This window comes from Microtus pennsylvanicus, chromosome 16 (genome assembly GCF_037038515.1).
Source record: "Microtus pennsylvanicus isolate mMicPen1 chromosome 16, mMicPen1.hap1, whole genome shotgun sequence".
Taxonomy (NCBI): domain Eukaryota; kingdom Metazoa; phylum Chordata; class Mammalia; order Rodentia; family Cricetidae; genus Microtus; species Microtus pennsylvanicus.
Window position 1 is genome coordinate 41794718 of NC_134594.1, and position 27867 is coordinate 41822584.

General features: G+C 37.9%; 1 protein-coding gene across 1 annotated transcript in view; it reads left to right on the top strand.

The window, feature by feature from the left end:
• Fstl5 (follistatin like 5) overlaps positions 1–27867 on the top strand; it is a 405920-nt gene that overhangs the window by 362842 nt on the left and 15211 nt on the right. Inside the window, exons 15-16 of the mRNA XM_075950900.1 lie at positions 380–487; positions 5160–5284. Coding sequence (XP_075807015.1) covers positions 380–487; positions 5160–5284 — 233 coding nt within the window. The remainder of the gene's footprint in view (positions 1–379; positions 488–5159; positions 5285–27867) is intronic.

Sequence of the window (27867 nt, forward strand, 5' to 3'; positions counted from 1 at the left end):
GCCATCCCATGAGTAATAAAACTAGTTAATTGCTTTTATAATGCCGAATCTAGTGGGTTGTTTTGTGTGTGTGTGTGTGTGTGTGTATGCTGCAACTAAAGTTCATTAATGAAACTTCGGGCTTTTTTTTTTCTCTTGCTACCTCCTCAACTATTGCCTATTTCTACGTGAACTTACTATTTCATCAAGTCAAAATAGCCTTGGAAACATGAAAGGACATTCTCTCACGATAGCATTCAAAAAAAGAGGGGCATGAAAAATAGGTCAAGGAAGTTGTTCCATGGCTGTCTTAGTTTATGAAGTACAGTATTGTTCTCCAAAATTGTGGACCCAATAGTGGTTACGATTTTCAATTGTTTTCAATTGTTCTTGATTACAGGCAGTGAGCACAGATCCTGTACCAGTTAAATTACACTATGACAAGTCACATGACCAGGTCTGGGTGCTGAGCTGGGGCAGCATGGAGAAGACATCACCAACTCTACAGGTAATATGGCATGAGAGACGAGGAAGTGACGACTTTTAAACCTTTAGGTATCTCAGAGATGTCCATGGCTGTATACCTGACATTCTTCTTTATGGGAGCTGTGGTTCAATTGCTGTCTATGCATAGGAGCAAAAAACCAAAATGCCTAAAACTCAAGTAGTTATTGTAGACCAGGATGATCACAGATAATATTTATTAAAGATTCCATTAATATGGTAAAAATGAATGACAGTAAACAATTAATGCCATTAGAAAAAGAAACCTTATAATTTACCTTACTCTGTATGCTGTAGCTGTAACAGAACCTCTGAACTATAAGATTGTACTGGCAATTTCTGTCAAGAACTTCAAATGACGCAGCAAAGCATGGGTACCAGAGAAGGTTTGGTGATATAACTGAGCCACATCCTCAGTAACCATCCACCCATTAATAGACAGGTAAGGATGCACTTGAACTGTGGCCTTGCTTCAGTACTCTCAGTGAGGCCTTGAGCTAGAGAGCATAGAACCTGAACACCAAGGTAAAGGTTGTTCTATCGTCTTTAGCATCTGGAGTTGGTAATATGAGTTCAGGCTTACTTCTCATTGGGGGATGTACTGTGTTAGTCTTGGGACCATTGTCTCTTTTTGAGGTCATTGATGTGATGACTTCACAGAAGCATAGGAGAGAGAAATCAGGTGACTGTAACCTTGTGCCACAGCCCTCAGATCTTCAGAGACAAGGTTAAGCAGAAGAGGGTGGGTGCTGGAAATTTGTTGTGAACTACTTCCTCACACTGCCTGCAAACACAGCATTACCTGGAGTGTGCCGCTAATGTAGAGCCCTAAATCACCAAACTTTTGCATATGTGTAAGGTAGGTTAGATTCAGTATTTTCATTCCCAAGTAGTTGTCACTAACAGTCTTTTAAACGTTTCTGAGTATTTTTCAAATTTTATTCAAATACTAGAATTCTTGAGATGAATTAATTTAATAAGCTATAATAAAGATAGTTCATTTTATATTTAGAAACGACATTTTAAATGTCAGAAACACAGTATATTATCTTAGTTCCCTATTTTACAGCTCAAACCATTCTAAAACTTCATATTTTAAACTATGAGTACCCTAGACTTAAGCTGAACTAGCTATCTACTTTTGTGAAGTAGCAGCCATTTGGCCTATATGCAGGTGAGATGTATATATGCCAATGTGGCTCCAGTCACCACTGTCCCACTGGCTCATTCCAGGTCCATCACACACAGTGATGCCCTTGGAGTACTTGCTTCGCCTCTTCCTGAGCTCCTGCCCTTGCTTCTCCTCTTCCTGAGCTCCTGCCTTTGCTTCGCCTCTTCCTGAGCTCCTGCCCTTGCTTCGCCTCTTTCTGAGCTCTTGCCCACAAGCCAGATATCTGCACAGTCCAGCACTTTCAGAAGACAAGAGTGGAAGCTGAAGGGGACTCACTTAGCATTTGGGCTAGAATTCACAGTCACTCTTGCCACATCTCATTAAGTCCAGTAAAACCTCTCTCTTTATCACAGGAAAAGAAAGCAGCTTATTGCTTCCCGGCCACTTAGCGCTGAAATAATCACACAAAAATTATATTAATTAAATCACTGATTGGTCCACTAGCTCTAGCTTCTTATTGGCTCACTCTTACATATTAATTTAACCAGTTTCTATTAATCTGTGTACTGCCATGTGGCTGTGGCTTACCAGCTAAAGTTCCAGCGTCTGTCTCCAGTGGGACTACATGGTGTCTCTTTGACTGAGCCCTTCTTCCTCCCAGCATTCAGTTTAAGTTTCCCTGCCTATGTCTATTCTTCCCTATCAGCCCAAGGCAGTTTTCTTTATTCATTAATGGTAATCACAGCATACAGAGGGGAATCCGACATCAGGACGAAGACTGAGCAATACCACTGCACCCTTCACAGTGGAAGACTGCAAAAGTGATATATGGTCAGACAAGGAAATAGTACTAATTATTGGAGATTTTCTATTTAAGTCTAATCTTGACAATACAAGACAACCCAACATGTCCAACATGTGTGGCTATAAAATTATGTATTTCTGGGATGGTTAATAGCTCTGACTTTTCTCCCAAAGGATATATGCTGTTTCCAGCACCAACATGGCCACTTTATACCATCTGCAACTCTAGTCCCAGGCAACCTGATTCCCTCTTTTGGCCTCCTTGTGTACTTGGAGCATGTACATGCATGACAGCAAACTATCATACATATAAAATAATATATATATATTTGTGTGTTATATATGTATATATATATATATGCCTACAAAATATTTTAATGCTATTGTATAATTGGTTTTAAAACTTAAGAATTTCTTTTACAAGCTTGAATACTTTTTAAAAAAAATAGGAGCAAGTGTTTCTAATGTATTTTTTGTTGCTGTTTGTCATGTGTTTTTTGTTTTAATCAATTACTTCATTTCTCTTTTAGTTTAGCTACTCAGATGACTAAAACAACAAGTTTTGAAATGGTGACAAAAGTTTTTATTTAAAACCTTAAATATTATACCGACCACTGCCTCTAAGATTTTGTAGACATCCTAAGTAATTTTATGCACAATATTTGGTCAATGAAAAATGACATCTTTGTCTTTCTCTGAATACGTAATAAAACGTTATAAAATATAGTGATTTTAAAAGAAATTTCTAAGTAGGAATTAGACCATATCTGAAAACATAAAATAAAAGGAAGAAAGTAAGAATAAGGAAAGTTTCTATCACAGTAGTTCATATAAGAAAATTTTATTTTCATATAAAGATAAGCTGATTGGAGATATGTAGATTGCAGAAAGATTATATATATATATGTAATATATATACACACACATATATGTATAAAAAGATAGATTATGCTGGCTGAGTTGATATACAAATAGACAGATGATAGATGGGTAGAAGGTAGGTAGATAGATAGATAGATAGATAGATAGATAGATAGATAGATAGATAGACAGACAGACATAGAGACAGACAGACAGACAGACTTTGGAATGTCACGTCTTGGCTCTCATGAGACCAAATGCTAGTGTCTTGAGATCAATTAACCCTTAAAAGCTCAAAAGCACATATATCAGGTCATCATTCCTTGAGTGGCTTACCAGTGCCCTTTCCTAAGAAAGCCATGACTTTTCAGAAAAGTCCAATAATCATGAAAATCTATCACTCAGTAGGATTTTTTATGAGTCATGTGCAAAGGACATAGGATTTCAGATGTGTGAAAGGTGGGATGAACGGTTCTTCTGAGAAACTAAAGTTATAATTGAAACAGTGGGCAGGCCCTCATGGTAACACTTGTGTTTTGCATCATGTCAATTACAGAGCCTGCTGGTGAAAGCCAGGCACTGGGCGCTGAAGGCTGAGGAGTCTTTGCTACATACAGCACAATGTTTACACTGGCACCCATTCACTCAGGAAGGTGCAACAGCTTTCGCTCAACACTGTGTTAATTTTATATTTTCAAGCTATTTTTTGACCTATACATTTTTGATAAATTTTCAGGAAAATTATTTTTGATAATTTTTACTATTAAGAATGCTCATGAGCTGTCATACAAATTTGTGATTCTCCACAGAATTTCAATTGTGTCGTAGTTGTATTTTACTTTTTAAATGACATCGATACCTTACAAAATGTACAAACTGCTATTCTTAAAGTCATGGTGAAAGTGGAGTCTACAGTTTCACGGTTGGTGAGGAGTATGTTTTCACACGCAGGAGAAGCTTGGCGTGAGTGCTTTTAGTTGCTGAGCCACTACCTAGCCCTTTGCATACTCATTATTTGAACAGAATTTTAATTAAATAATTGTTTCTTTCAACACTGACAAGATACAGGAAGAATAAAGGGGACTCCAGAACTTGATGCATTGTAGAATATGAAGATAAAATATTTTAAATATAATCATATTTTATGTAGAACTGCCCCTTCAACATTGTCCTCTCCTCATATTTGTGGCATCTAGCACAAACATGAATATGAGCACACACCTAAACTTGCACATACACACAAATAAATAAATTTTTAAAATGAGTAAAAAATTTTAAAACAAAATAAAATGTTTATTTTAAGGTTTTCAAACGTTAAAGTGATGCCATGTTTTGTTCTTGTTTTCATGGTCTTATTGTTATCTTTGCTCTATCGAAGAAGTATGCCACAGTAATTCTTTTTATATGTGTGTTTATTTTACTATTTTCATAGCTTCTGCAATGCACAGGTTGCATACATGTATTTGTTACCAGGTGTCTCTTGGTAATCAGAGCTGTTCTGAGAATGTTAAGTTCTTAGGTGTCTGCCTTGTGCAAAGGTTATATGCTATAATATTTCTTTGTAGAACGTTTACTCACAAAAATTAGCTACATATCTGGGCAGTGGTGGCACACACCTTTAATTTTAGCACTTGGGAGGCAGAGGCAGGCAGATCTCTGTGAGTTCGAGGCCAGCCTGGTCTACAAGAGCTAGTTCCAGGACAGGCTCCAAAAACCACAGAGAAACCCTGTCTCAAAAACAAACAAACAAAAAAAGCTACATATTATGGATCACAATTTGCTACTAAGATACCAACTTTCAAAAGAAAAGCAATTTATTCATACAATCGTATTTAGCTTGAAGAAAATTAAGCCTCATATTCTACATTTCTTCAGTCTAAACCTGATGTGTTGCATTTAGGTGATAACCCTGGCCAGTGGGAACGTACCACACCACACCATCCACACACAGCCAGTTGGAAAGCAGTTTGACCGAGTGGATGATTTTTTCATCCCCACCACGACACTTATTATCACCCATGTGAGGTAAGTGCTAAGACGAATGGCCTGTTTTTAAAGTTTCCTCTCTGATCTTAATAAAAGGCACAAAAAATCAAGAACCAGTTTATTTATAAAGCAAGTGCAAGTAATAGTCGCACACGATTTTCAGCTTCTCATATGTGCTTATGCAATTTATCAGGAATAGTGGTGAACTTACCGCCATGAATTTCTTTTCATGTCTAATGAACAAACTTCTAACAACAAAACTGTATTTTGTTATTTGAATCAATTTAACTCTGATACTTTTCTAAATTGTTATTAGTTTTTCCCCCTATGATCTTATAAGATTTTCATATTTCCTGAAAAAAAATGAAGTCATTCTGGTGAATGAATTAATTCTCAAATGGAGAGAACGTGTGCTGTCGTGTGACACAAGGAAGAACCACAGGTTCAGATGTCTGTTCAGTGTATCTGATGATACCACAGTGTTGGCTTATGTTGAGATCAATATGAAATCCCATTCGGAAGTACAATAAGTTCATATGGAATGTGTGAAGCATAATCTTTCTAAGGGGTACTTTTTTCTCTCTGTCCAATTATATACAAGGTGCATAGGTAATACTCACTCAAAGAATGGTATCTGAACAAGGCCCCACAGCAGCGGTTGAAATGCTTGCCTGTGCAGACAGCATTCACATCAGCCTTATGAGCCATTCTGAATTACTGTGCCTAGTTGACATATTGTCTGAAAATTGTGGTTTTTAGGCTCAGAAGGATTTCTACATGGCAGACTATGAGGGCTGATGATAATCAGAAAGACAACCAAATATTATCTCCAACCGGAGACGTCATTTAATTTCGTTGCTGTGCATTATTGAAATGAATTTAAAGTTGTGATTGATGATCCTTCTAATGCTTTAGCATTTATATTCCCTTAGGACTGTATACTGGCATACATGGCTGCCTAGTCTGTGCTCTGTAAGAAATTGAAGTAATGGAGAGTGAACATTAACTATAACAATCCTATCTCCACGTAGAACCTAATTTTACTGAACAGAGATGATCATCAAATTTCCTATATTTCAGCTCAAAGTAATTGTTCCAACTGCTGCAATAATGGTGATCAATAACAACAACAACAACAAAAATATGGTTCCTGTTTCACAAATTAAATTGTTTATATACTGTTTCTTTAAAACAACTAGAATTTATTCCATGCTTGAAGCACCGTGGGAGTTAACATGATTTGTTTTACCAGTTTTGTGGAGTAAATTGTCAAGTGAATTTCCCGCGTGTGTGAATGTGTTGGGACTGGATTTCTGTGAACTGTGTATTCATAATTTGACAGTGCTTCCTCACTTTGTGTTTCAAATACACTTCCACGTCTTCGAGAATAGCGCCTGGCACATAATGAGTGTTTGATGAATACTGACTTTCTTCCTCTGCTCTGGCCTGTCGTTAATCTTCTTTATTCCCAGATTGCATCATCTTTAATTCCTATAATTGATATCTTAACGTCTGGAACACACCTGGGCCAGAGTCAGGACCTTATATTCTTAATGTCAGAAATGAGGGATGTTTAATTTCTGTTTGTCAAGGGACGGAGGAAAGTGACACATGTCCTATGATTGGGCGTGGGGAAGAGCTATCTTTCAGACATACTGGGTTTCTCCATGTCACATAACATCCAGGCCGCATGGATTGTGTGGAAATGGAGAATAATGGCAGAAACTCCCAAGACTGGGTCAAGTCCCAAGGAAAGGATTGCAATGTTAAGCTTCTTTTCTTGTGGCTTTCCACAGGACTTATGGCAGAGGTGGGGGAAAAAAACTAAGGCAGTTTATGCAGCTGGAGTTAATTCTCCATGCATGCCTTGGGCCCAGTCGATGTGGCGTCTTGCTTTCTGTGAATGCCCTTTGGTACAGTCAAAAAGATGATCACAGGCTGCATACGCACTGCTCAGCCCAGTAAGCAGGGATGAAGTCTCTCTTCCCGTATTTTGCTCTTACTTGCTTTGTTAGCTGCTGGTGTTGGCTCACCTACTGGTCACTGCAACACAGTTTGTTCTTGCCAGTCATCGTCCTTGTAGGTGTTGATAGTTTCTGACATTGGCTTCTGCTTTTTTCCTCGTCAAGTTCACGTGACCAATTTATAAGAATCCCGTCAGACTTTGTTTTTCTGCATAAGGAGAGGCAACTCCTGTCACTAGCAACACCATTGTCACTGTGTTGCAGCATACAATTTATTTCATTCTAAAGACTGATACAAAATATTGCTTGAGTAATCCTTTGTCCAGTGATGGCTGTCTGGACAATTCATGACTGACATAGGTAAACAGCATTACTTTGTGGTTGGTTGAAATTATGCTAAAAGTCTATATATTTCTTGCTCTGGCTTCATTCATTCATATATTTAACCCCTGCCCTATATCTTCACCACCTATTTTGTTTCTGTAAATATAATCTTTAGGCATATTTATTCTTGACTCTAAGGTAGGTCAAGATGAAAAAATTTAAAATACCAAAATGAATATGATTGTTTGACTCCAAAAGGACTTCAGTATTATATCCTTGTATTGTTATTCCTTTTAATTTATATAGTGAAATACACACTCGTAGGTTTGAATTTTAAGAATCATCAAATTTTCTGTTTTGTGATACGTATGGACACATGTGGCATACATATGTACATAACTCTTTGTGTGCATGTATATGCTTGAATACTTTTTATATCTATAATACAATATATCGTGTCACAAAATTTAAATGTACATGACAAAATACCGTAATGATGTCACTTATTATACTAGATTTTTATCAATATTGTTTACAAAAGATATTAAACTTCATAAAATTCATAGAGTTTATTTAAACATATCAAAAAAAGTTCTTGAAATCCTCAGGCTGTTTCTGAGGCTTTCTTTTCTTTTAGTTCTCCATATTAGATAGAGTGCAAGCAGAAATTTTAATCTCACTATGCTAAATAAACTGATGTCAGGTGTCAGGGAACATTCCTACACGTTACAAGAAAGTTAGAATGTTATGTATCTAACTCAAAGGCCAGTCCTGTAAGGATTGGTAGAAGCAGCGGTACTACTTTCCTCCCTTTTCTCATATCCTTCTTCATGCAAAGTTTTAATGTGTATGTGCCCAGGCACAGGTGTCCTTTTTTGATCAATGATCAAGTTGCATATTTTACTGAGGGGTTCTTAAGATAAGCACACATTAAACCAGAATGTTGAAAATTCAATTACCATGTGATTACATTGCTCTGAACAAGACCCACGGAGCACAGAAAGCAAATGCACCCTATCGCTCATCTGGAAAGGTTTTTCTCATTTGCCCCCATTTCTCACTCTTTATTACAGTATGATGCTCTTCTGGACTGAATTCCTCAGTCTGGTTGACCCTTCAGTTTGGAAAGAACAAGGCTAGTTGGTAGGCATTCCTTTGTGATTGTGTACATAGGAATGTTTAAGGAACAATCAGTCAGTAAGACCTTAAAGATGTGTGAATTCTCAGATGGGCCACAGCCCTAACCCAGCCCAGTGTCAGCACTTCATAGCAGCTGACACAGCAACAACATAAAGTGAGAAGTAGGAGAAAGAAAGAGTTCCTGCTGTCTGAGGGTGTCAACAGTGCACGTTTCCTGTTATCAATTAGAGCAAAGAAATGGTTAAGAGGACGTTGGGTTTGATATATGTTCCTTTAAAACTCCTCCAAGGAGAAAATATTTCTCCTGCAGGGAAAATAAACATTCTGTGGAAGTTAAAGTACATCATTCCCCTTCATTTCTATGAAAAATGTTGGAGCAAAATTATATATATAGAGATGCACATGTGTACGTGGGTATGTTGAGACATAGATCAGTAAATCATTTTCTTGTCAGAGACAGAGCAGGGGTGTAGAGTCACAATGTTCCCACTAAAGTTGGCTGCTGGCATTTGAAATCTTCTCACAAAAGTAATGGAGAAGATATGTTGTTCAAGAGCAGTGGATGAAAGTTCAGTCTCCTAATGATGGGCGGCAATTCAAGGAGTAGTATTATAGCCTTTAATATTAGCATTCTTGAAGCAAAAGCAAGGAGACCTCTGTGAGTTCAAGGCCAGCCTTGTTTACAAGATTTCCAGGCCTACTAGGGCTAGGTAGTGAAAGTATGTTTCAAGAACAAACAGGCAAACTAACAAACAAACAACAGAAAAAACAAAATAGACCAAAGAACAGAAAGAAAAAGGGAATGCAAAATTATTTTTAAATGCAAATCTCATAAGAAAGCCTCAATTCAGTGCAATAATTTTATTTCATTGATTCTTACAAGCTAATCAACTCATACAGAGATATAAGACAACAAAAGCTAAACAAAAATGTGTCTAAAGGAAGTAAATCACCAAACCCTGTACACTCTCAAAATGAATATTAAGATATTACCAGTTCAGAATACTTCTTTATTCCATCTCTGCAGCTCAACCAGAAGTCAGCTTTAAATTGATAGGACCTGTCAGTGAGCTCATCACACCCCAAGGGCCAAGCAATTTATAAATTGTTTAATAAAATGATACATACATACATATATGTTTAACACACACCTACATCTTCAATTTTTTCTTAGCAAAACTTCCAGTATTTTTTAAAGGGGGATTGTGTTTGTGAGTTCAAAGCATGGAATTTGAAAATATTGGATAACTTCATTTTATTTCTTTTTTAAATTAACTTGTAAATTTACCATAAACAACAGTGGACTTCCTGTAAGCATTTTGTCCATGTGTACCCTTATACTTGGTTCTAATAAGCTTGTGTTGCCTGGTCTGTCCACTCATCTCCCTTATTTGGTCCCTTTCTCACAAAAAATAGCTCCCCTCCATCCTTAGGTCACTGCCATCTCCACCACTACTGAGGTTCACTTCCTTCTGCTCCTGCATTCCCTTCTAGTTTTATGATTTACACTCCCCACACAATATGCCTATACACATATGCATACATGCACAAATAAAAATGCACACACACACACACATACACAAATCTGGAGTCTACACATGATGGAAAATATGCCATGTTCCCTGTCTGGTTTATTTCATTTAACGTAACTTATAATTTATTTTCTTGAAAATTTCAATTTTTTCATTTTTATCTGAAATTTTCATTGTGTATATGTTTCACGTTTTCTTTATTTATATCACTGTACTCATAGACAGTTTCCACTTTCTACTTAAGGTGTTTAGTATAGCAATAAACAATAGTGTGCAAGCATTTCGGGGCTACCTTGACTTAGAGTCCTTCAGGCAATAACCTGAACAAGTATACTTTTCCAGAAGCTCCCATGATGTTATGAATAGTAGTGACATCCTTTTTTCCAAATACAGAAGCATGTTCCCCTTATGCTTTGACCTATGATTTCAGTCTGCTTCTTTTAATGATCACTGCATATACATTTTTAACACTATTTTCAACTTTCTGTAGTTCAGTGATGCTATGTATGTGAACACTTAAACTCTGTGTATGTGTGAAAGACAGACAGGCACGCACACATGCACACACATGGACGTGCACACACACACACACAAACACACACTTTTTATTACTTCTTTAGTTACAATGTTCTAGCTCTCCCCTGCCTAGTAATTCCCTACAATTCCAGGACTCTCTCAATTATACTTTAGTCCAATTTAAAACAGAACAAAACAATGTTTTGTGCTCTAAATGTTTGAAATATGCAGCCAGCAACTCCATTAAAGAGTTTTTAATTAATTTTTTCTGACAGATTTCATTGTTGTTGTTCAATGGAGAAAGTGAACACACTTTCTAATCATCCCTAACCAAGAAGCTATCAAAAATGAATAAGTACTCCCAAATGGATACTTAGTTTTCTCCGAGGTTTCACTGAAAACACAAACTACTCTTAGAGGCAGTCCCTATGCCCAGCAGTAAATGCCCAACACAAAGGTACTTAATGTCATTTTGGGGGACCTTTGTCTCATAACGTTTCTCAGTACATGTTTTTAAACCAAATTGTCACTAACAATTAGAATAATGAATTTTTCATTATAGTATCTCCCACAGTGGCTATGGTAATTAACACTCAGTATATTTTTATGGAAAAATAGTTGTCTGAACATCTGATTAGCACAGAGATTTTCAGGAAAAGAAGTATGGTGGGCTAAGTCATGACGTTAGTCTACTGGACATTTCTCTGTGACTTTAAGTATAAAACAGGGAAGGGAATGGCCAGCGGGAATTATCTATGTAACACTGCAGGTGGCAGCTAGTATTGAGCATATTTGGGTCACTGGAGTTAACTCAAGAGCGCAACCATCCATAGAGGCATACTATCTCTGGAACTTTTCTTAGTGTCTTTTAATTTATAACCAATGTCTATGAAGTCACTGGTTTTCTTTGTCTTGGTCCCTAATCTATAAGACTTGTAAAAATCCACAACTGCTTTTCTAATTTCTGTTAGAAAATTAGAAAGCACATTTTATCAAGAATACATTTTACATCTTAATTTAGCTCATTTCCATTAATTATTTTATGTTTCACCATGAGGCTCGTGGCCTACTAGCAAGGTTTCAACGTGTCTTTCTCTGGCAGCAGCTCCATGGCTTCTCTGGACTCCGCTCTTCTTTCTCCCAGCATTCAGTTTAGTTTTCCCTGCCTAGCTCTGTTGGGAGACAAGAGCGGCTTGTTCACTCCCGGCTGCCCAGAACCAAAATAATCACATAGAAACTATATTAATTAAACCACTATTTAGCTCATTAGCTCTAACTTCTTATTGGCTAACTCTTACATCTTAATTTAACCTATTTCCATTAGTCTGTGTATCGCCAAATGGCTAACCGACTAAAGTTCCAGTATCTATCTCCAAGGGCTCCACGGATTCTCTCCAACATAGCTCTCCTCTGCCCTATTAGGCCAAGCCAGTTTCTATATTAGCCAATGGTAGTCACAGCATACAGAGGGGATCTCACATCATACAATTGTCACCCAGATTCAGAGGGGGTCCAATTTGCTCCTATGCTGGTTCTCCACTGTCATTTCAGCAGCAGTGAGCTCCCATTATCTCAGGTAAACTGTTTCAGTAAGTAACCCCATCACGGTCTTGACCCCTTTGCTCATATTATTGATCCTCCCTCTCTTTGACTGGATTTTGGGAACTCAACCCAGGGTTTAGCTGTGAATCTAACACATCTGTTTCCGTTAGTTTCTGGATAAAGTGTCTATTCCTATTTCATTTAGATTATGATAAAAATTTGTGATTGGACAAAACCTGGAACACTGGGAATATTCTATAGTTATTCTAAGCCTTAGAGAATCTTGCTTTTTTAAAATTCAGGTTGATTTCATTATCAATATTCTAGATTGCTTGTTTGAGATTTATATCTCTCATTCAATTCTAAAAACTCCCTAGGAGATATCTACTCTGCAAAGATTTTTTTCCCCTTGTTCAAAGCAAAATATACTGAAGTAAATATTTCATTGGTTTCTCAGTTTTTATTTCAAATCAACTCAGTTTATAAAATAAGAAATGATAGATTAGGCTTATAAGTAAGTCATAACTCTATCAGCTTATGGCTAATATTTCTGCAAAATATGAAATTTATTTTCATAAAAAGAAATATATCAAATTGTAAGACAATGAATGAAATGGCTTCGGTAATTGACATTGGGAAGATTTATCACACAATCTGTATAAAGCATTTGGGGTTTGAGCTCTGAGGTAGGAGATTCTTAGTAAATATAAAGCCCTGGGTTCTAGAAGCAGCAGCAACAACACTAGGAACAAATCTATAAAGCTTGAGAAACCGTGTTCATTTATTAATTTTAATTAAGGGTTTAATATTGGTATTAGAGAAAGCAAGTTGCAATTTCCCCAAGTGTCTTATCTCTGATTAGAGATATTTAGGTGTATAACAATGATGACATGGGAGAATTCTGACAAATGCTGGATTATTTTTCTTAATATCAATACTAAAGTTATCAAATAACAAACATGTATGTATTAATTAATCAGGATTAGGAATGTAAATGTTTAAACACTCTCAAAACAAGCTATTCAGTTTAAACAGAGAGTCAAGGTGCACCAAACATGCAAAATCATTGCTCACAGTTACTTCTGCATTCTGCATGGCACGACATATCCTCTGGTCTAAAGCTGTACACCGATCCTATAGTAATTCACCTCAGAGCCTTTGAGGTAAAAAGTCATTAGTGAGTTAAAATAAAGTTTTGATGGAGACTTTTTTGTTTCCTTGAGGCGGAGAAGAAAATGTGTCAAGAACACGAATCTCCAAAATAGTCTCTGAAATGGGATATCTAGAAAGTCCTGAGGCATAGTTGTGTTTTTATGAGAGTACCCATCTTGGCAGTGGGGTAAATGTTCTTCAGAAACTCAGAATGCCATAAGGGAATAAAGTTGAATCCCATTCAGCTGGAGAACAAGGTTGTTGGAGATTTTCTGAAGATGTGAAAAAAATCAGGATCAATAATTACAGATATGTGATACTATTCTCATTGGGCACTCAGGATAAATGAAAGTAACACAGACCGTGAGATAGAGAAAATTCTGAAGAGGGCATTTATTTTTATGAAAATAAACATCTTGGCAGTATTGTAGATGTTCTTTAGGAACTCCATCCATGCTCAACACAATTGTCATTGGTGTGGAACATTATGGACATTCTCTTTCCACACAAAAGGAAAAATAAGTAATGGGCATGGCATGACTAGGTGACCTGCAGATCATCTTACAGGTTTCTGTGACTGCAGTGATCCAAGTTGGCCTTACCTGCTTCTTCAAAGCCTTGATGTTTCTGAGGACAGAAACCTCTCATCTTCACTCTGCATCCTCAGAAAATGTTCTCAGCTAGGAGATATACAGTTCTTAATCCAGAGAATGCTAGCATTCACCATCATTTGGTGCATAAATGACTTGATTTTTGAGAAATAAAAATCTTCAAGTTTTAGTTTGCTTCAAAGCATACTGTGGGTATACTTTTTGTCTGTGTTTACATGTATAAATGTAGGATATCATCAGGTTTTCCTGTAGGACACGTGTCATAGATCCTAATTATTTGGTGTTGTGGGCTAATCTGCCAAGCAAACTTTTACTCTTTGTGTTTTCAGTCTTTCTTCATTAAAACAACCAGAATCATTTCATTTCATAAAATAGGGACAAACTCTCAAAGAAAATAAACAGTATACTCAGCATTGTATGGCAACTAAATGACAGATCTATAAAACAAAAGCTTAATTTATGGGCTGGTGGGACATGTCTCTAATCCCAGCACTCAGGGAGGGAGAGGCAGGCAGATCTTTGTGAGTTCCAGTCCAGCCCGGTCTACAAGAGCTAATTCCAGGACAAGGACAGCAAGTTTAGACACAAAAACTCTGTCTTAAAAACAAAACAAACAGAAAAACAAACAAACAAAAAAAGAACAAACCAAACCAAACAAAATGTCTATACTCTGGAGCTCAGAAAGTGTCTTTCAAATGACTGTTCTTCACCTGGAACTGATTATTCCAGCTTACCACACCCCACCTCAACACACACCTACAACCAAATACATACCCACACCCACGTTTTCTTTTAATATCTTTTTTTTCCTTTTTGGTTTTTCAATACAGGGTTTCTCTTTGTAACAGCCCTGGCTGTCTTGGTTCTGGAACTAGCTCTGTAGACTAGGCTGGCCTTGAACTCACAGAGATCTGCCAGCCTCTGCCTCCTGAGTGTTGGGATTAATAGCATGTGCCACCACTGCCTGGTATAATATCTGATTTACAAAGTAACTTTCTTTGATGTGTGGGGAGGGAGGTTGTTTGTTTTGTTTTATGAAGACATGTTGAAACTATTATGTCATAGGATACATTCCTGAAACTTGTTTTATTTTGACGTATACATATTGTTAATATGCAAGAACTACTGTTTCATATTATATGACATTGGTCCAATTAAGCTGTATAGATTATAGTATATTTTATGTGAAGTTGGGTAGTGACTACAGTATGTGGTTTTTATCATTTATCTTACGCTATAGGCAAAAAAATTATATTTATTATTTCAGCCTTATCTAAGAACAACGTTTATAATTGTCAATTATAAAAAAATCTAGCCGGGCAGTGGTGGCGCATGCCTTTAAACCCAGCACTCGGAAGGCAGAGGTAGGTGGATCTCTGGGAGTTCGAGGCCAGCCTGGTCTACAAGAGCTAGTTCCGGGACAGGAACCAAAGCTACAGAGAAACCCTGTCTCAAAACAAACAAACAAACAAACAAACAAAAAAACCATCTATGGATATTCATATTTATTCTCACTTAGACCCAATCACTAGCATGAATTTCAGAGAAGACACAAGTTGACTTTAAGGATCTGGAAAATTTGGAATTCATAGACTTTCATTTTCATCTATTATAGCAGTGTACATAGTCTCTTTCACAGCATTGCTTCAGGTGTGATAATTAGTCTAAAAATCAAGCATTTAAAGTTTAATCATTAAACAGAACTGAGATTATTAATTCCATTTTATACATAAATGATATACTTTGATCCAAGTCAAGTATACTGTCAATTATATTTAGGAATTATATAACTAAAAAACTATAACCCCTCATGCTTCCTAAGCCTTCAGGAATACTTTCATCATGAGGCATGGCAAACACTCTATTTTGTAGCTCTACGAGAAGCTAATTAGATTGCCTTCTAAAGACGTCATCAGCCAGAGATAAAGGTGTAAATTAAAAAGCAACACATAAAGGATGGGTAAAGTTGGATTTTCATTTCTATCATTCACGATTTAGTATAATGAGATGCTCACCTGCTGCTGAGTGGCAGTTGTGATTATCTCTCCAGGACATTAAATACATAAGGCAGAAAAGAGTGCTGCTTTGCTCTGGCCCTCTTGCAGATAAATGGAGGTAACCTCAAATCGCCATACCAGAGCCGAGAATCATTTCTGGTGGTTAAAATGATGTATTTTATAGTCAACTGTTGGAATGAAATATTCTTACACACGTTTCGGGCTTTCAGGGTCATTGTTATTCATGCTTGCCTTCAGAAGCACTCAGCTGCCTCTAAACCACCTGGATGCCTGTGAACACGTGTGGTAAAATTGTTTGCCTTTCTTGGGTTTGCATAGAGTCCTCTAAGGATACTGGTCCTTCACCAACCTCTTTAGAAAGATAAAGGAAAGAATCTTCTCTTAGAAGCTCTCGATTCTCCACACCAAGTATATCTCTCATTTCTTCTTAATTGTTATCTAAGCCACTCTTTGCTTCCTCACACTAACTGACAACCTCATGTGACGTTTTTGTCACCATATTACCTCTTGGCAATTTCTGTTTCCCTGCGTACAATCTACCTTCCAACTCATTTTTCCACTGTACAAGATGCCCAAATATCAGTGCATCTCTTCACCAACATATATGACCAAGTTTTCTTTTTTCTTTATCACTTACAATTACATTTAGAATCATATTATTAGCTCTGATTTTATAATAGTATCAGTGACTGTGAGATAAGTGTTAAATAGCTGTTGAGGAAATGATAATCAAGCTACAATCTACAGACCCAAAGAGGAGGGCTCTAGTGGAGACACCTGGATATCCATGGGAAGAGGAAATGGCATATATTTTGCTGGTAGAACAGGAGCAGGTGGAACTAGGAGCAAGAAGCATCAGTTGGGGGGTGGGGGTGGGGAAAGACAACTGGAAATGGAGGCATTTACAGGATAGTGTGTAAAAAAATGCTTTCAATGGTTTTAAGACCATTTGTGACTGAGTTGTTGCTGTTATTTTATCTTCTAAATGACACTCCCTTTACTTCTGTTCATCTACTTCCAAAAATATGCTTGTTGTGACTAGTTGATGACAGGCTTTTATGCTTGAGTATCTCTCCAGGAATAGTTTTACCTGTGGAATTTATTCCAAACCTCATGTTGGTGTTGAACTGTAATTCTGTATAACTCTCATGACAGTGTGGTATTTTACACACACTATTTATTCACACACACACACACTCACACACAAGTACATATAGTATGTATATATTTAATTTTATATTTATTTAATTATGGTGTATGTCTACACATGCAAATATTATTAATTATGTGGCTGTAAGAAGATAATTTGTAGGGATCATTTCTTTCCATCTATCATGTGAGTCAGAGGGATTGCAGTATATTTTCAGTCTTGGTACTAAGTGCATTTACCAATGAGCCTTCTCTCAAGCCTTTTTAAATCTTTCAATTTTGGCATATTGTTTGCTTGGGAGGACATGTATAATTGTGAAAATTAGAAGACAACTTGTAGAAGTTGGATTTTTTCCATTAAGACATCTCACATCTTCATATAAATATATGAAGCTCATTGCCTGACAGATATTACAAATTCAGAGTAAAATGAAATGATAAAATATACTAAAGACTTACTTGCAAGCAATTTTAATATTTTCTGCAATGTGCAAGCCTTCTTATTTTTCCATATGAATTAATATCTTGGGAGCTCATTGAGGCAAGTAATATCTCTCTGGAAAGCTAGAATTGGTGATTAATGGGTTTGAAGATAGCTTGCAATGGCATGCAGGCATCCAGCCCATACTCAGAAAGAAGCATGAGAAAACAGAGGAAGAAGACAAAGAAAGGTAGGATAAAAAGCGGTGGAGAAGGAAGAGGAGGAAGAGTGAGAGGTGGGGGAGAAAGAGGAAGAAACATAGAGATGATAATATAGAGGGAAACAGCTGAAAAGAGAGCTGGAGCCTTATTAAATATGAGTGGTAGAACGCTTGTGTGACGTGCACACAACCCTGGGTGTTAATCCTGGACTAGATGAGGAAACAGCAATAAAGAGAAAAAGGAAAAGGAAAAAGGCAAGGAAGAAAAAAGAATGAATAATTGCGATTATTCTGACTAGGCTAAATATCTCAATTAAAACAGTACACTGTGTCTGCAGGGAGTTACTTTAGCTGCCTTTATGGGTGTATACCATATGTGAGCCTAAAAGCTCATCAGATTGCCTGGAACTGGAGCTACAGGCCATCGTGAGCCCCAGTGTGAAGGCTAGGAATTGAAACATTTCTAAAATATTTCAGTTTTTGGCATGCAGAATAAAATCTGTAAAGGATTATCCCTATAAATGAAGTGTTTTGATATAGAATTAAACTTAATTACATATGTGTTTTAATGCAGAGTATCCCTCATTTCCTCTTGAACTAGTAGGAGTCTAACATCAAGCTACATCCTGAGGCATCACATAAGTGTAGCAATTGTCATTGAGATGAGGCACGTTCATGGCAGAAAATTCAGAGATGTGGCACCAGCAGTTCTCCCTACCATGATTCTTGAAGAATTACAGAATGCAAAGATAAGCATGTGAAGGTATTAGAGAGTGCATGTCCAGAAACTTGAATAAAAGCTCTCCGTTTTTAATTAACTCCAAAACATTAACGTATTTATCTTTAGTTAAATCAGCCCTTTTATGTGAATCATGACCTCAGCCTGGAGAGGATCGAAGATGCCTCACAGAAGGTGACTCAGAATAGTTTGGGCACTGCACGAACATTATTCATTTCTGCAAACCAAAGTTACTGTTTGTTAAAAACCCATAAAATTGTGTCTGTCATGTACAAAGTATCTTTCAACATTTCTTCTGTACATATAACCAATGGAACAATTTCAGAACCTAAATGCTTATTCTAATTGCTTAGTCAAAAATATGCTAATGTCTTTGCAGAATTTGCTATATTGTATTTCCTATCAAATGCTTTTGTATTTAAGTTTTCAGATATTAAGGTTGTAAGGGTACAACATTAAAATAAACTTGATTGCTATGCAATGACCAGCAAACTTTATTAACTAAAATCACTATGCATGGTGCCTTGTTATTGTTATACTTAATCCTTGTGTGTAGGAAAGACTGTGTATACACAAACTATATGTCATACAAGACAATACAAGGCTCAGCATAGACAAATCATCAGTTCAATTTTACTCATCAACCCTTTTCACTGTAGAAGCTTCAAGAGTCCTAAATATTCTTAATTTTTCATTGGGCAAAAAATGATTCTTTGGGAAATAAAAATCCCACAGTAAGTTTGAAATTCTCTCCTTGACCACCTCAGTCCTGAGTGAACTGAACTTAGGGAGGTAGGATCTAATCCAAGCTCTTCAATGATATGACTGTGTGACTTCAGGTGTATCCTTTAATCTCACGGGGTCTCAAGATATTTGTGTTTAAAATGAAGGGATTGAAACAGATCATCTCCAAAGTCCTCCAGCTCCACAGCAAACTCTTGGGTATTATGCTTGCCTCAGCCAGGAATATCCAGCCGTCTCCTCCACAGAATGTGGTTTGGAGCACACAGCTGCCAGAATTAGTCATGTGCTCAGAATGGGCATGCATTCTGTGGATGGGAATCCCTGGAAAATAAGTACCATTAAAAGAGAAATACAGAGTTTCCAAAACCCAGGCCATCTCTAAAATAGTTGTTTACTATGCTGCCAAGTACACCTCTGTGTGTGCATGTGTGTGCGTGGAGGTGTGTGTGTGAGTTTGTTGGTATACACATATGAAGCCATAGTCAAGTTGGGTTTCTTTTTCAATGCTTCCTTTCCTTATATGTTGGGATAAGGGCTATCAAAGGACCTAGAGCTTGCTGATTGGCTACCCTGTGGGCCAGAAAGCACCAAATCAGGTTTCTCTTAATCTGGGTGTAGGAAATGGAACTCAAATCTTATTTTTATGCAGAAAATATGTTACCCCTGGACATACATAACCTGCAAATCCCTGAAGATACATAAATATTAATAAATGACAATCTTGACTTATTGTGATAATATTCTGCCAGAAATATACAGGTCAAGCTTCTATGTACCTGATGTCCAAGCTAAACATGAACATATGGACATTAATATAATGACAGGTTTTGGTATTTAAAAATAATCCTATTTATAACTTCCTTATAACCTCAGTGTTTGCCTCTAAAACTTCCAGCTTCAGTTAAATTTCTTATAATTTTTATTTCCTGAAATTGAATCTCATGTGCAGAGAGAGTATCTTTCTGTAAAGACTCAAAATAGATTTTACCGTATTAGGTACCAAATCTCAAAACATTAAAATTGAGTCTTAGGGGAAGATAGAAAAGAAGCAGAAAAAGAAGAAAAATAATGTAGAAAACTAAGAAGTTGATAAAGTCATTTGAAGAGTCAATACTAAGAAAACTTAGAAGAGGAGGTAGAAGTTTTGTTTTTAAATACAATTATACTCAGTCAGTGACTTCACTCAATTTTTTGAGGACTTTCCCCTTCCCAAAATCTTAAGCATCGTAGACTAGTTACTTCTAGACCACTGTGTTGCTTAACACAGTGATCTATATCCCTAGTGAACACTTAACTAGTATTTTGAGAAATGTTGACCATTTATTCAAGAGATAAAATAATTATAGCAACACTACGTTAATAACTGTTATTGCTAAAAATGTGTTACACACACAATATGCAATTTTGTGACATTTTCTGAGAAATCTGAATTATCATATTAAGCACAGTGACCCAGGCACCTAAAGCTAAATACTGTAATCTTCCCTTCTTATACAGACGTTATATTTTAATTTTTATGTGTATGTATTTGGGGGTGGGCATAGGTGATGGAATTATAAGTGGGACCATGAGAGTTAAAATGTAGCTGTTAAGTAGTGAAGGAAAAGGAAATAAATAGAGCGTAATAGATTACATGTGGCATAAAAGGAGAGGAAACTCCTGGTACAGAGCACAGACATTAGAAAGTAGGAAACAGGAGGACTGGGGAGTTCAGGGATAGGAGAATAAGACCAGCAGAATAAAGCATGCTTGGGACTACCACCACCAAAGAATTCTATTTTGTTCACTAATTTAAAAACGTGTTTATTTTAAAAAATGTTTTCCTTTATGCATGATAAGGACAGGGTTTCAGGTTTATTTAAACCTTGTTTCTACTCACCTTCTATCTGCTGAGACACAGTATAAAATACTGGAAAGAGGCAAGCCCCGTCTACCGCCTTGGGGCACCTTCAAATTGACTTGGCTCAATTGTTGATGTGACTACACACAGCTGACATCAGCGTCCCACGAGAACAGGAGTTTAATCCTGCCCTGGATCTGTCCTGTTACCCTGAGATGGAAGGCTTATTACCAGTTCCACAGTGAATGGAACCTACAGTAGGCTTAAAAAATGAAGTCTTCTCAGTTGCAGAAAAGAAATGTAAATAAAGCATGCAAATATAAAAAGACACAGGAGCAAGTACAAAGTCATGGGAAGTTTATTCATATCATTCTGCATTCTGCCTTACCTTACTTTGTCTTGTTTTACCCTGTCTGCTCTCTTGAAGACCTTTTTTTTTTTTTTCTGAAGAGGAAACAGAGGAAGTGGATCTAGAGGGGGAGGGAAATGGTGGGAGGGGCAAAGAATAGAGGAGGAGAAACTGTGGGTAGAATGTGTTGTATGAGGGAAGAATCTATTTTCACTTTCTTAAAAAAAAAGATTCTAAACTGTTGGTTTAGATAGACAATGTTTCCCAGACAGAACATGAGGCATTTTTACTCGAAGTAATTCTTGGCATGATTTCTCAAGACAGCATTTTCTGGAAGTCCTTAAAGGAGGATTATCACATTTTATATTGAGCTGAATGCTGTTTTTATTTCATTTTTACAAGCCAAGACATGAGCTTGGAAAGAACTTTCCATATGAGGGAAGTGGTGATTACCCAATATGCTTTTGAAATCTGTTTCATGTAAAGAAATGGAGTTTTGAGCTTCATCAATTTTTAAACACAAAGGAAGTGGTTGACATGCTGTAGTGGAAGTCAGTTATAGTCTCTCATTATTAATTCACAGATCAGCTGTTCAAGCAAAATTGTTTCTGAATTTATAGCAAACTAAAAGGAGCATAAAAATTATTTCTTCCTTGTGGTTTCCATAAACAGCTTTAGCAGGTACTAGGTAATAAGAACAATATAAATGCCTCTGCAAATAGACAGGTGGAGTCGCGATCGGACTGTAATGCATTGTAATGTTTTCAGACCACCCGCCCATTCCTAGGCAATGCTCCGGCTTCTTCTAGACTCTTTTTCTCAGCAAGAAATGTGTTACATTATATTATTACCTATTTCTGAAAAATAAAACAAATTCTCTAGGGAACTTTGAGGAGAGGCATTTAGGAGTCCTGCAGGGATGCTCAAATCATGTCTGTTGTTGCTTTTATTATACAGTCTGTTTGAACAAAGCAAGGACAAGTTAGCCAGGCAGCTCGAAGGCCTTCTGTGGAAACCTAGGTACTCGGAAACATGCTGGTATTTCTAATGTATACATCGATCTCAGGCATCCTCCCTTCTCTTTCTTTAATGTCCCCAGCTTATCTTACTTTTACAATATTCTCAGATAGTATTATAAATAGTAAAAATAAATAACTCTAGGTGCATGAGTACCACTAACTCAAGAGGAAAAGTTCCACGTTCATGGTCAGGACTCCCAAAGACTTCCATAGGCTCTCATAGCTGTGATGACAAGTGTTGCTCTAATGTGAAACCCACCTCTAACCATCACTGTGCGGATGGAGGTAGGACTGTGAGTTCTAAGCATTCTTGTGCTACGATGCCAATTCAAGAACACCTGGAGCTTTGAGATCTTGTCTATTAAAGATAAGGACTGAGTTTGTAGCTTAGTGATGATTTGATGCACATATGCAAGGTCTGAGTTCCAATCTCTGTATTACACAAATAAACTCCCGAACAGTGTTTTCTTTGTAATACTTTTATATTTATTTGCTTACAAATATATGCATATATGTTTGTTGTCACTTTGTCCTTGTGGTTTAGTATGTATGTGCATGTGCCAAGGTCTGTGGGTGTAGCTTGTTGGAGTTGGTTCTCTCCCTTTACTATGTGGGTTAAAGTGCCAGGCCTCCTTAGCCTTATTCCCCAGGGAAAGGTGAGTGCATTACCCACCCGTTCAGCAGCCCTATGATGCAGGACAATCAGATGTGATACAGAGTCAAGTTTATTACTGTGAGTATCACTTATATAAGTTAAGTGACATCGTGTGATGTGGGTGTACCTCTAGCCAATGAGAGACAGCCAAGTCCTCTTTCTGGCTTGAGGGGTGTCTACCTAAATTTTGTTGTCTCATTCCCATGCAGCAGCTTTGAGACTGTTCTTCAGACTCGAGCTAGGCTTTTCTTTGTCCTACAGGCCTCAAGTACAGGCCCTGAGATTATTTTGACCCAACACCTCCCCCATTTTTGTTTTATATCCCACTCCCTACCCCGGTCAACAAGCCAGAGTAGCCCACCTGGAAGATAGTATGGGTCAGGGTCACCCCTATCCAGAGTTTCAACCTGGATACGCTCAAATTGAGAATTCACCAGTGGAGTGAGATGTATCGAGCCTATCATAATGTTTTTAAAGGACCATGAGTTGTACATGTATCTGCTTTTGGAATGCTTGTTCCAGCCTTGGGAGAATGCATGAGCCAAAAAGACAGATCAATAAACAAATATCCATCAGCCCAATTAGGGAAGAGATGAATACGATAAGCCATGGGGACCAATTAAATGAGGTCTCATACGGGGTCCTTGACTTAAACAAATCAATATTTTTTCTTAACTCATCTAGGGTTCTTGTAACTCTCCCAGAATGGTCCACATAGAAGCAACATTCTTCCCCAAGTGCCCTGCGAATTTCTCCCTGTTCCATAAACAGCAGGTCAAGCCTCTCCTATTTTGTAAAGTTACCCTTGCTAAGGAATCCAAAAGACTTTTATAAATAACATAATGCAGTCTCTGTCTTGTCTAAGGTCACTGTCAATTGTGAGTGAATTATTCCAATTTCTTGTTGTAAAATCACCAGGGATGATGTGCCTAGGGCAGTCCCAGCCACCCCCAGCCCCATCAATGAGGTGACAGCCAGGGCCATTAGGGGCTCTCTCTTATGCCTTCAGGCCAAGAATTCTTCTTGCATGTGGTAAAACACATGAGAGAAATTAATGCATGCAGGCAAGTATTACTAGGCTGAATGATCTGTGGGTAAGACAGGCAGGGAGTAACCACCATCTCTTGGCAGATCCAAAAACACCCATGATCTATGGGCACCTTCCATGGAGCTCTAGACCCATTAGCCACATCACAAGTGAGGTTAAGAAGAGGGTGTCTCATGTACAAGACACAAGTTGTGTTCGACATCTGCCAAAGGGGAATAGTCAGTCTCTCAAATTTCGAATTTACACTTTATGGGAAGGAAGTCAGGATAAGAAGTGTAAATAGCTTCTCAGCTTATATCCGCAGTCAAGGGCAGAGAGAAATAAATGTATGCATGTTCTTTACTAGATTGTGCTCAGCTCAATGTCTCACAATTTAGGAACCAAGAACTAGGAACCCAAAGTGTGCAGGGCTTTCCTACATCAACTAATCAACTGGCGTAAGGGTTTCTCCCATAGGCACACCCAGAGTTCAACTCAGTGTAAAGAATCCCACACTCAAACTCTGTCCTCAGCAGGCTTTACATTCCGTTAAGTCTACAGTTAAAGCTAATCAGTCTAAGTACCTAAAGTGGCCCCCTGGGGTTTCGACATCCAATTCCTTCAATGGAATCATTGCTGTCTCTTTTCATCATTTTCCTTTGTCTGCAAATTCAGCAGAACAGAATATCACAGAAGCCACCTTGCCAGTGTACAGTGCCACCTCATTGACACGCTCTTTCAAGGCATGCATTGTGACTTTAGGGGCAGGAGGTAAGGGACTGGAGAGGCTGAAAGAAGGGACAGAACGAGGTACAGAACATCTTAGAAGGGGAAGAATGGGAAGGGGCATCTCCTTCCTTCAGACCTTGTGCCTACAAAATTATCAAGATTTTTATATTATTGTTATTATTATTCTTATTTTCTCTAGAATATAAGAGATATTTTTTAGTGTTAAGATGCACCAGTAATGTTGGCAGTGAGTTAGAGTTTTAAGTCCGGATAGAGACATCAATCTTCTTTGCTAGTAATGGTGGCAAGGTGCCAGGGTTAAGAACCTTGGACATCCCCAAGGATCTCGAATGAACAACAGAGAGATCTCTGGGGTGGAGGGGTCATCATCCAAGCCCTGTCACCAAGTGGGGGACACAATCAGTCTAAGGGGAAGTTCAGGACCTAACAACAGGATTTTCATACTGTTAGAAGCAGACAATGGATTAAGGCAGAAAGCGCACCAAAAACAAAAATTGCCAACCAAGTAGAACTGACGGGAATATGCCTAACATCCATGGAAAGACATCCACTGTGTCCACTGAAGGCCTTGGTAGAGTGCATTCTCCTCACCTCCACAAGGCAGAGCAGGGATGTCAACACTCAATAGTCATCGACAGTTGTTTTGGAAAAAGTTTAGGATGGATAATAAGGGAAACCTCACTGATTAGCCCTTTGAATGAAGTGAATGGACCTGGGATGGTCTAGAAAATATAAATAATGGGCTGGGAGTCCTGTAAACTGATCCAAATCATTATCAATGTCCCAGAACCAATGTAGGGGTGGGAAGCCCCAAAGGTGTTGTATGAGAGCTGCTTGTTTGTTTCCAGCTGCTCAGCCCCCCCCCCCCAATTACACAGAAACCATATTATTTGCAATACTGTTTGAAAAACAGCTTAAGTGTATTTCTGGCTAACTCATATCTTTTATTAACCCATCTCCATTAATCTGTGAATCACCATGAGGTTGTGGCTCACCACGTGGTGTCTGTCTCCAGCAGGGCTACTGGCTTCTTTCTGACTCTGCCTTCTTTCTCCTAGCACTCAGTTTAGTATTCCCTGCCTACCTATATTTATTCCTGCACAGGCCTAAGACAGTTTCTTTACTAACCAATGGTATTCAAGGCCTACAGAGGGGAATCCCACATCACTAAGCGTCTGTAGAGGACACAGCCAAATATCAAATTCTCAGCAGAAAAGAGATTTACTACCTTGGGAAGCTGTAGCAACAGCAGTTTATTTTCTTTTTTTTCTTTCTTTCTTTCTTCCTTCCTTCCTTCCTTCCTTCCTTCTTTCCTTCCTTCCTGTCTTTCTTTCTTTTTTTTTCTTCCTTCCTTTCTTTCATTTTTTCTTTCTTTTCTAAGACGTGGGTTTTTAAGAAAAAGAAAAAAAAAGGGGGAAGGGAGAGAGGGTCTGTGATAGGATGAGCTGGTAAGTCCTGATTGAACATCTTAGCCAGTGTTGTCAAATAATGAATTTTGATTGTTGAATTTTGTATTTAGTCTCAGGAATGAATCAGTGGCCAAGTAAGGAAACAGACCTTGAGGGCTAGCTTTTGGAATGTAACCTAACTATTTCTAGCCAAGGAACAAAGAAGAGTAAAGGGCAAAACCTTTGGTGCTATATGTCATGCTAGGGCCTGGTAGAGAGGCCTTCAGAGAGTAGGGACTTCCTTTTTGGTGAAAGGTCAGGGGCTGATCAGAGATTTGAATGAACCTGATGTTCATTGGCAAAGAACCATTATTGAAGGAAGTGCTTCAATCTCAAGAGGGTGCTTGGGAGACTAGACCTTCACCTCCTGCCTTCATGAGTATTTTGTTTCTTTGTCGGTATGCCCTTCCTTTTTCCTACGGTATTTCAAAAACATCTATACTCAAAGAATGATGAGTAAAAAGGGCCTATCATTTTCAGAAAGCCCATGTGTATTCTGTGTACAGTCAATTAAATATATATGTAGTTTAGAGAGAACAGAGAATCCTGAGAAAAGCAAAAAGAGGCCATGAGACAAGAAACACAGAACAGTGATCACAGGGTGATGTGTCCCCAACACAGCTGATAATCCACAGCAACTGAAACTCTGAAGTTCATTCTCCTGAAAGATTATAAGTTATCCCTGAACCCTGCAAAAGCCCTTCAAAGTAATGGAGCAGAATGTCTCAGGCTGTTTGGTAGATGTTAAGAGAAATAATGCATGCATGCTGATGGTTGCCTCTTTGATAGAGCTCAGTACTGGAAACAGCCAGTTCGGCAGATAAGCCTGCCCGCGGCTCACCTCTCAGGGTCTTAGAAAGGAGCTGAAGCAAACAGATTACATTGCACCTTTCATTAGTGCAATTCAAGAACTCCATATACTGTTAGAACATGCTACATGTCTTGTTTCATATGTTTATTTCCCACTTATCCATCTGACCCATGCTGTGTAACTTGTGACTTCATTTCCTGAGAAAGACTTTAGTATTAAACAAGAGTATATGGATAATTTTATGTCGACTTAGCAGAAATGAAGTCATAGGAGAGGAGGAAACCTCAAATGAGAAAATGCTTCAGTAAGGTCAGGCTGTGGGTCTGTAGGGTATGTTCTTAATTGGTGATTGGTGGGGAAGGACTCAGTCCAGCCCATTGAGGGTGGGGCTATCTATCCCTGGGCTGGTGGTCCTGAGTTCTATAAGAAAGCACACTGAGCAAGCTTTGATAAATAAGCCGGTAAGTAGCACCCCTGCATGCCTGCATCACCTCCTGCTTCCAGATTCCTGCCCTTTTTGAGTTTCTGTCCTTACTTCCTTTGAAGATGAACAGCAATATATGTAAGTATAATCTGAAATAAACCCTTTCTTCCCCAAGTTCCTTTGGTCACAGTGTTACATCAGAGCAATAGTAATTAAAACAAAGGTAA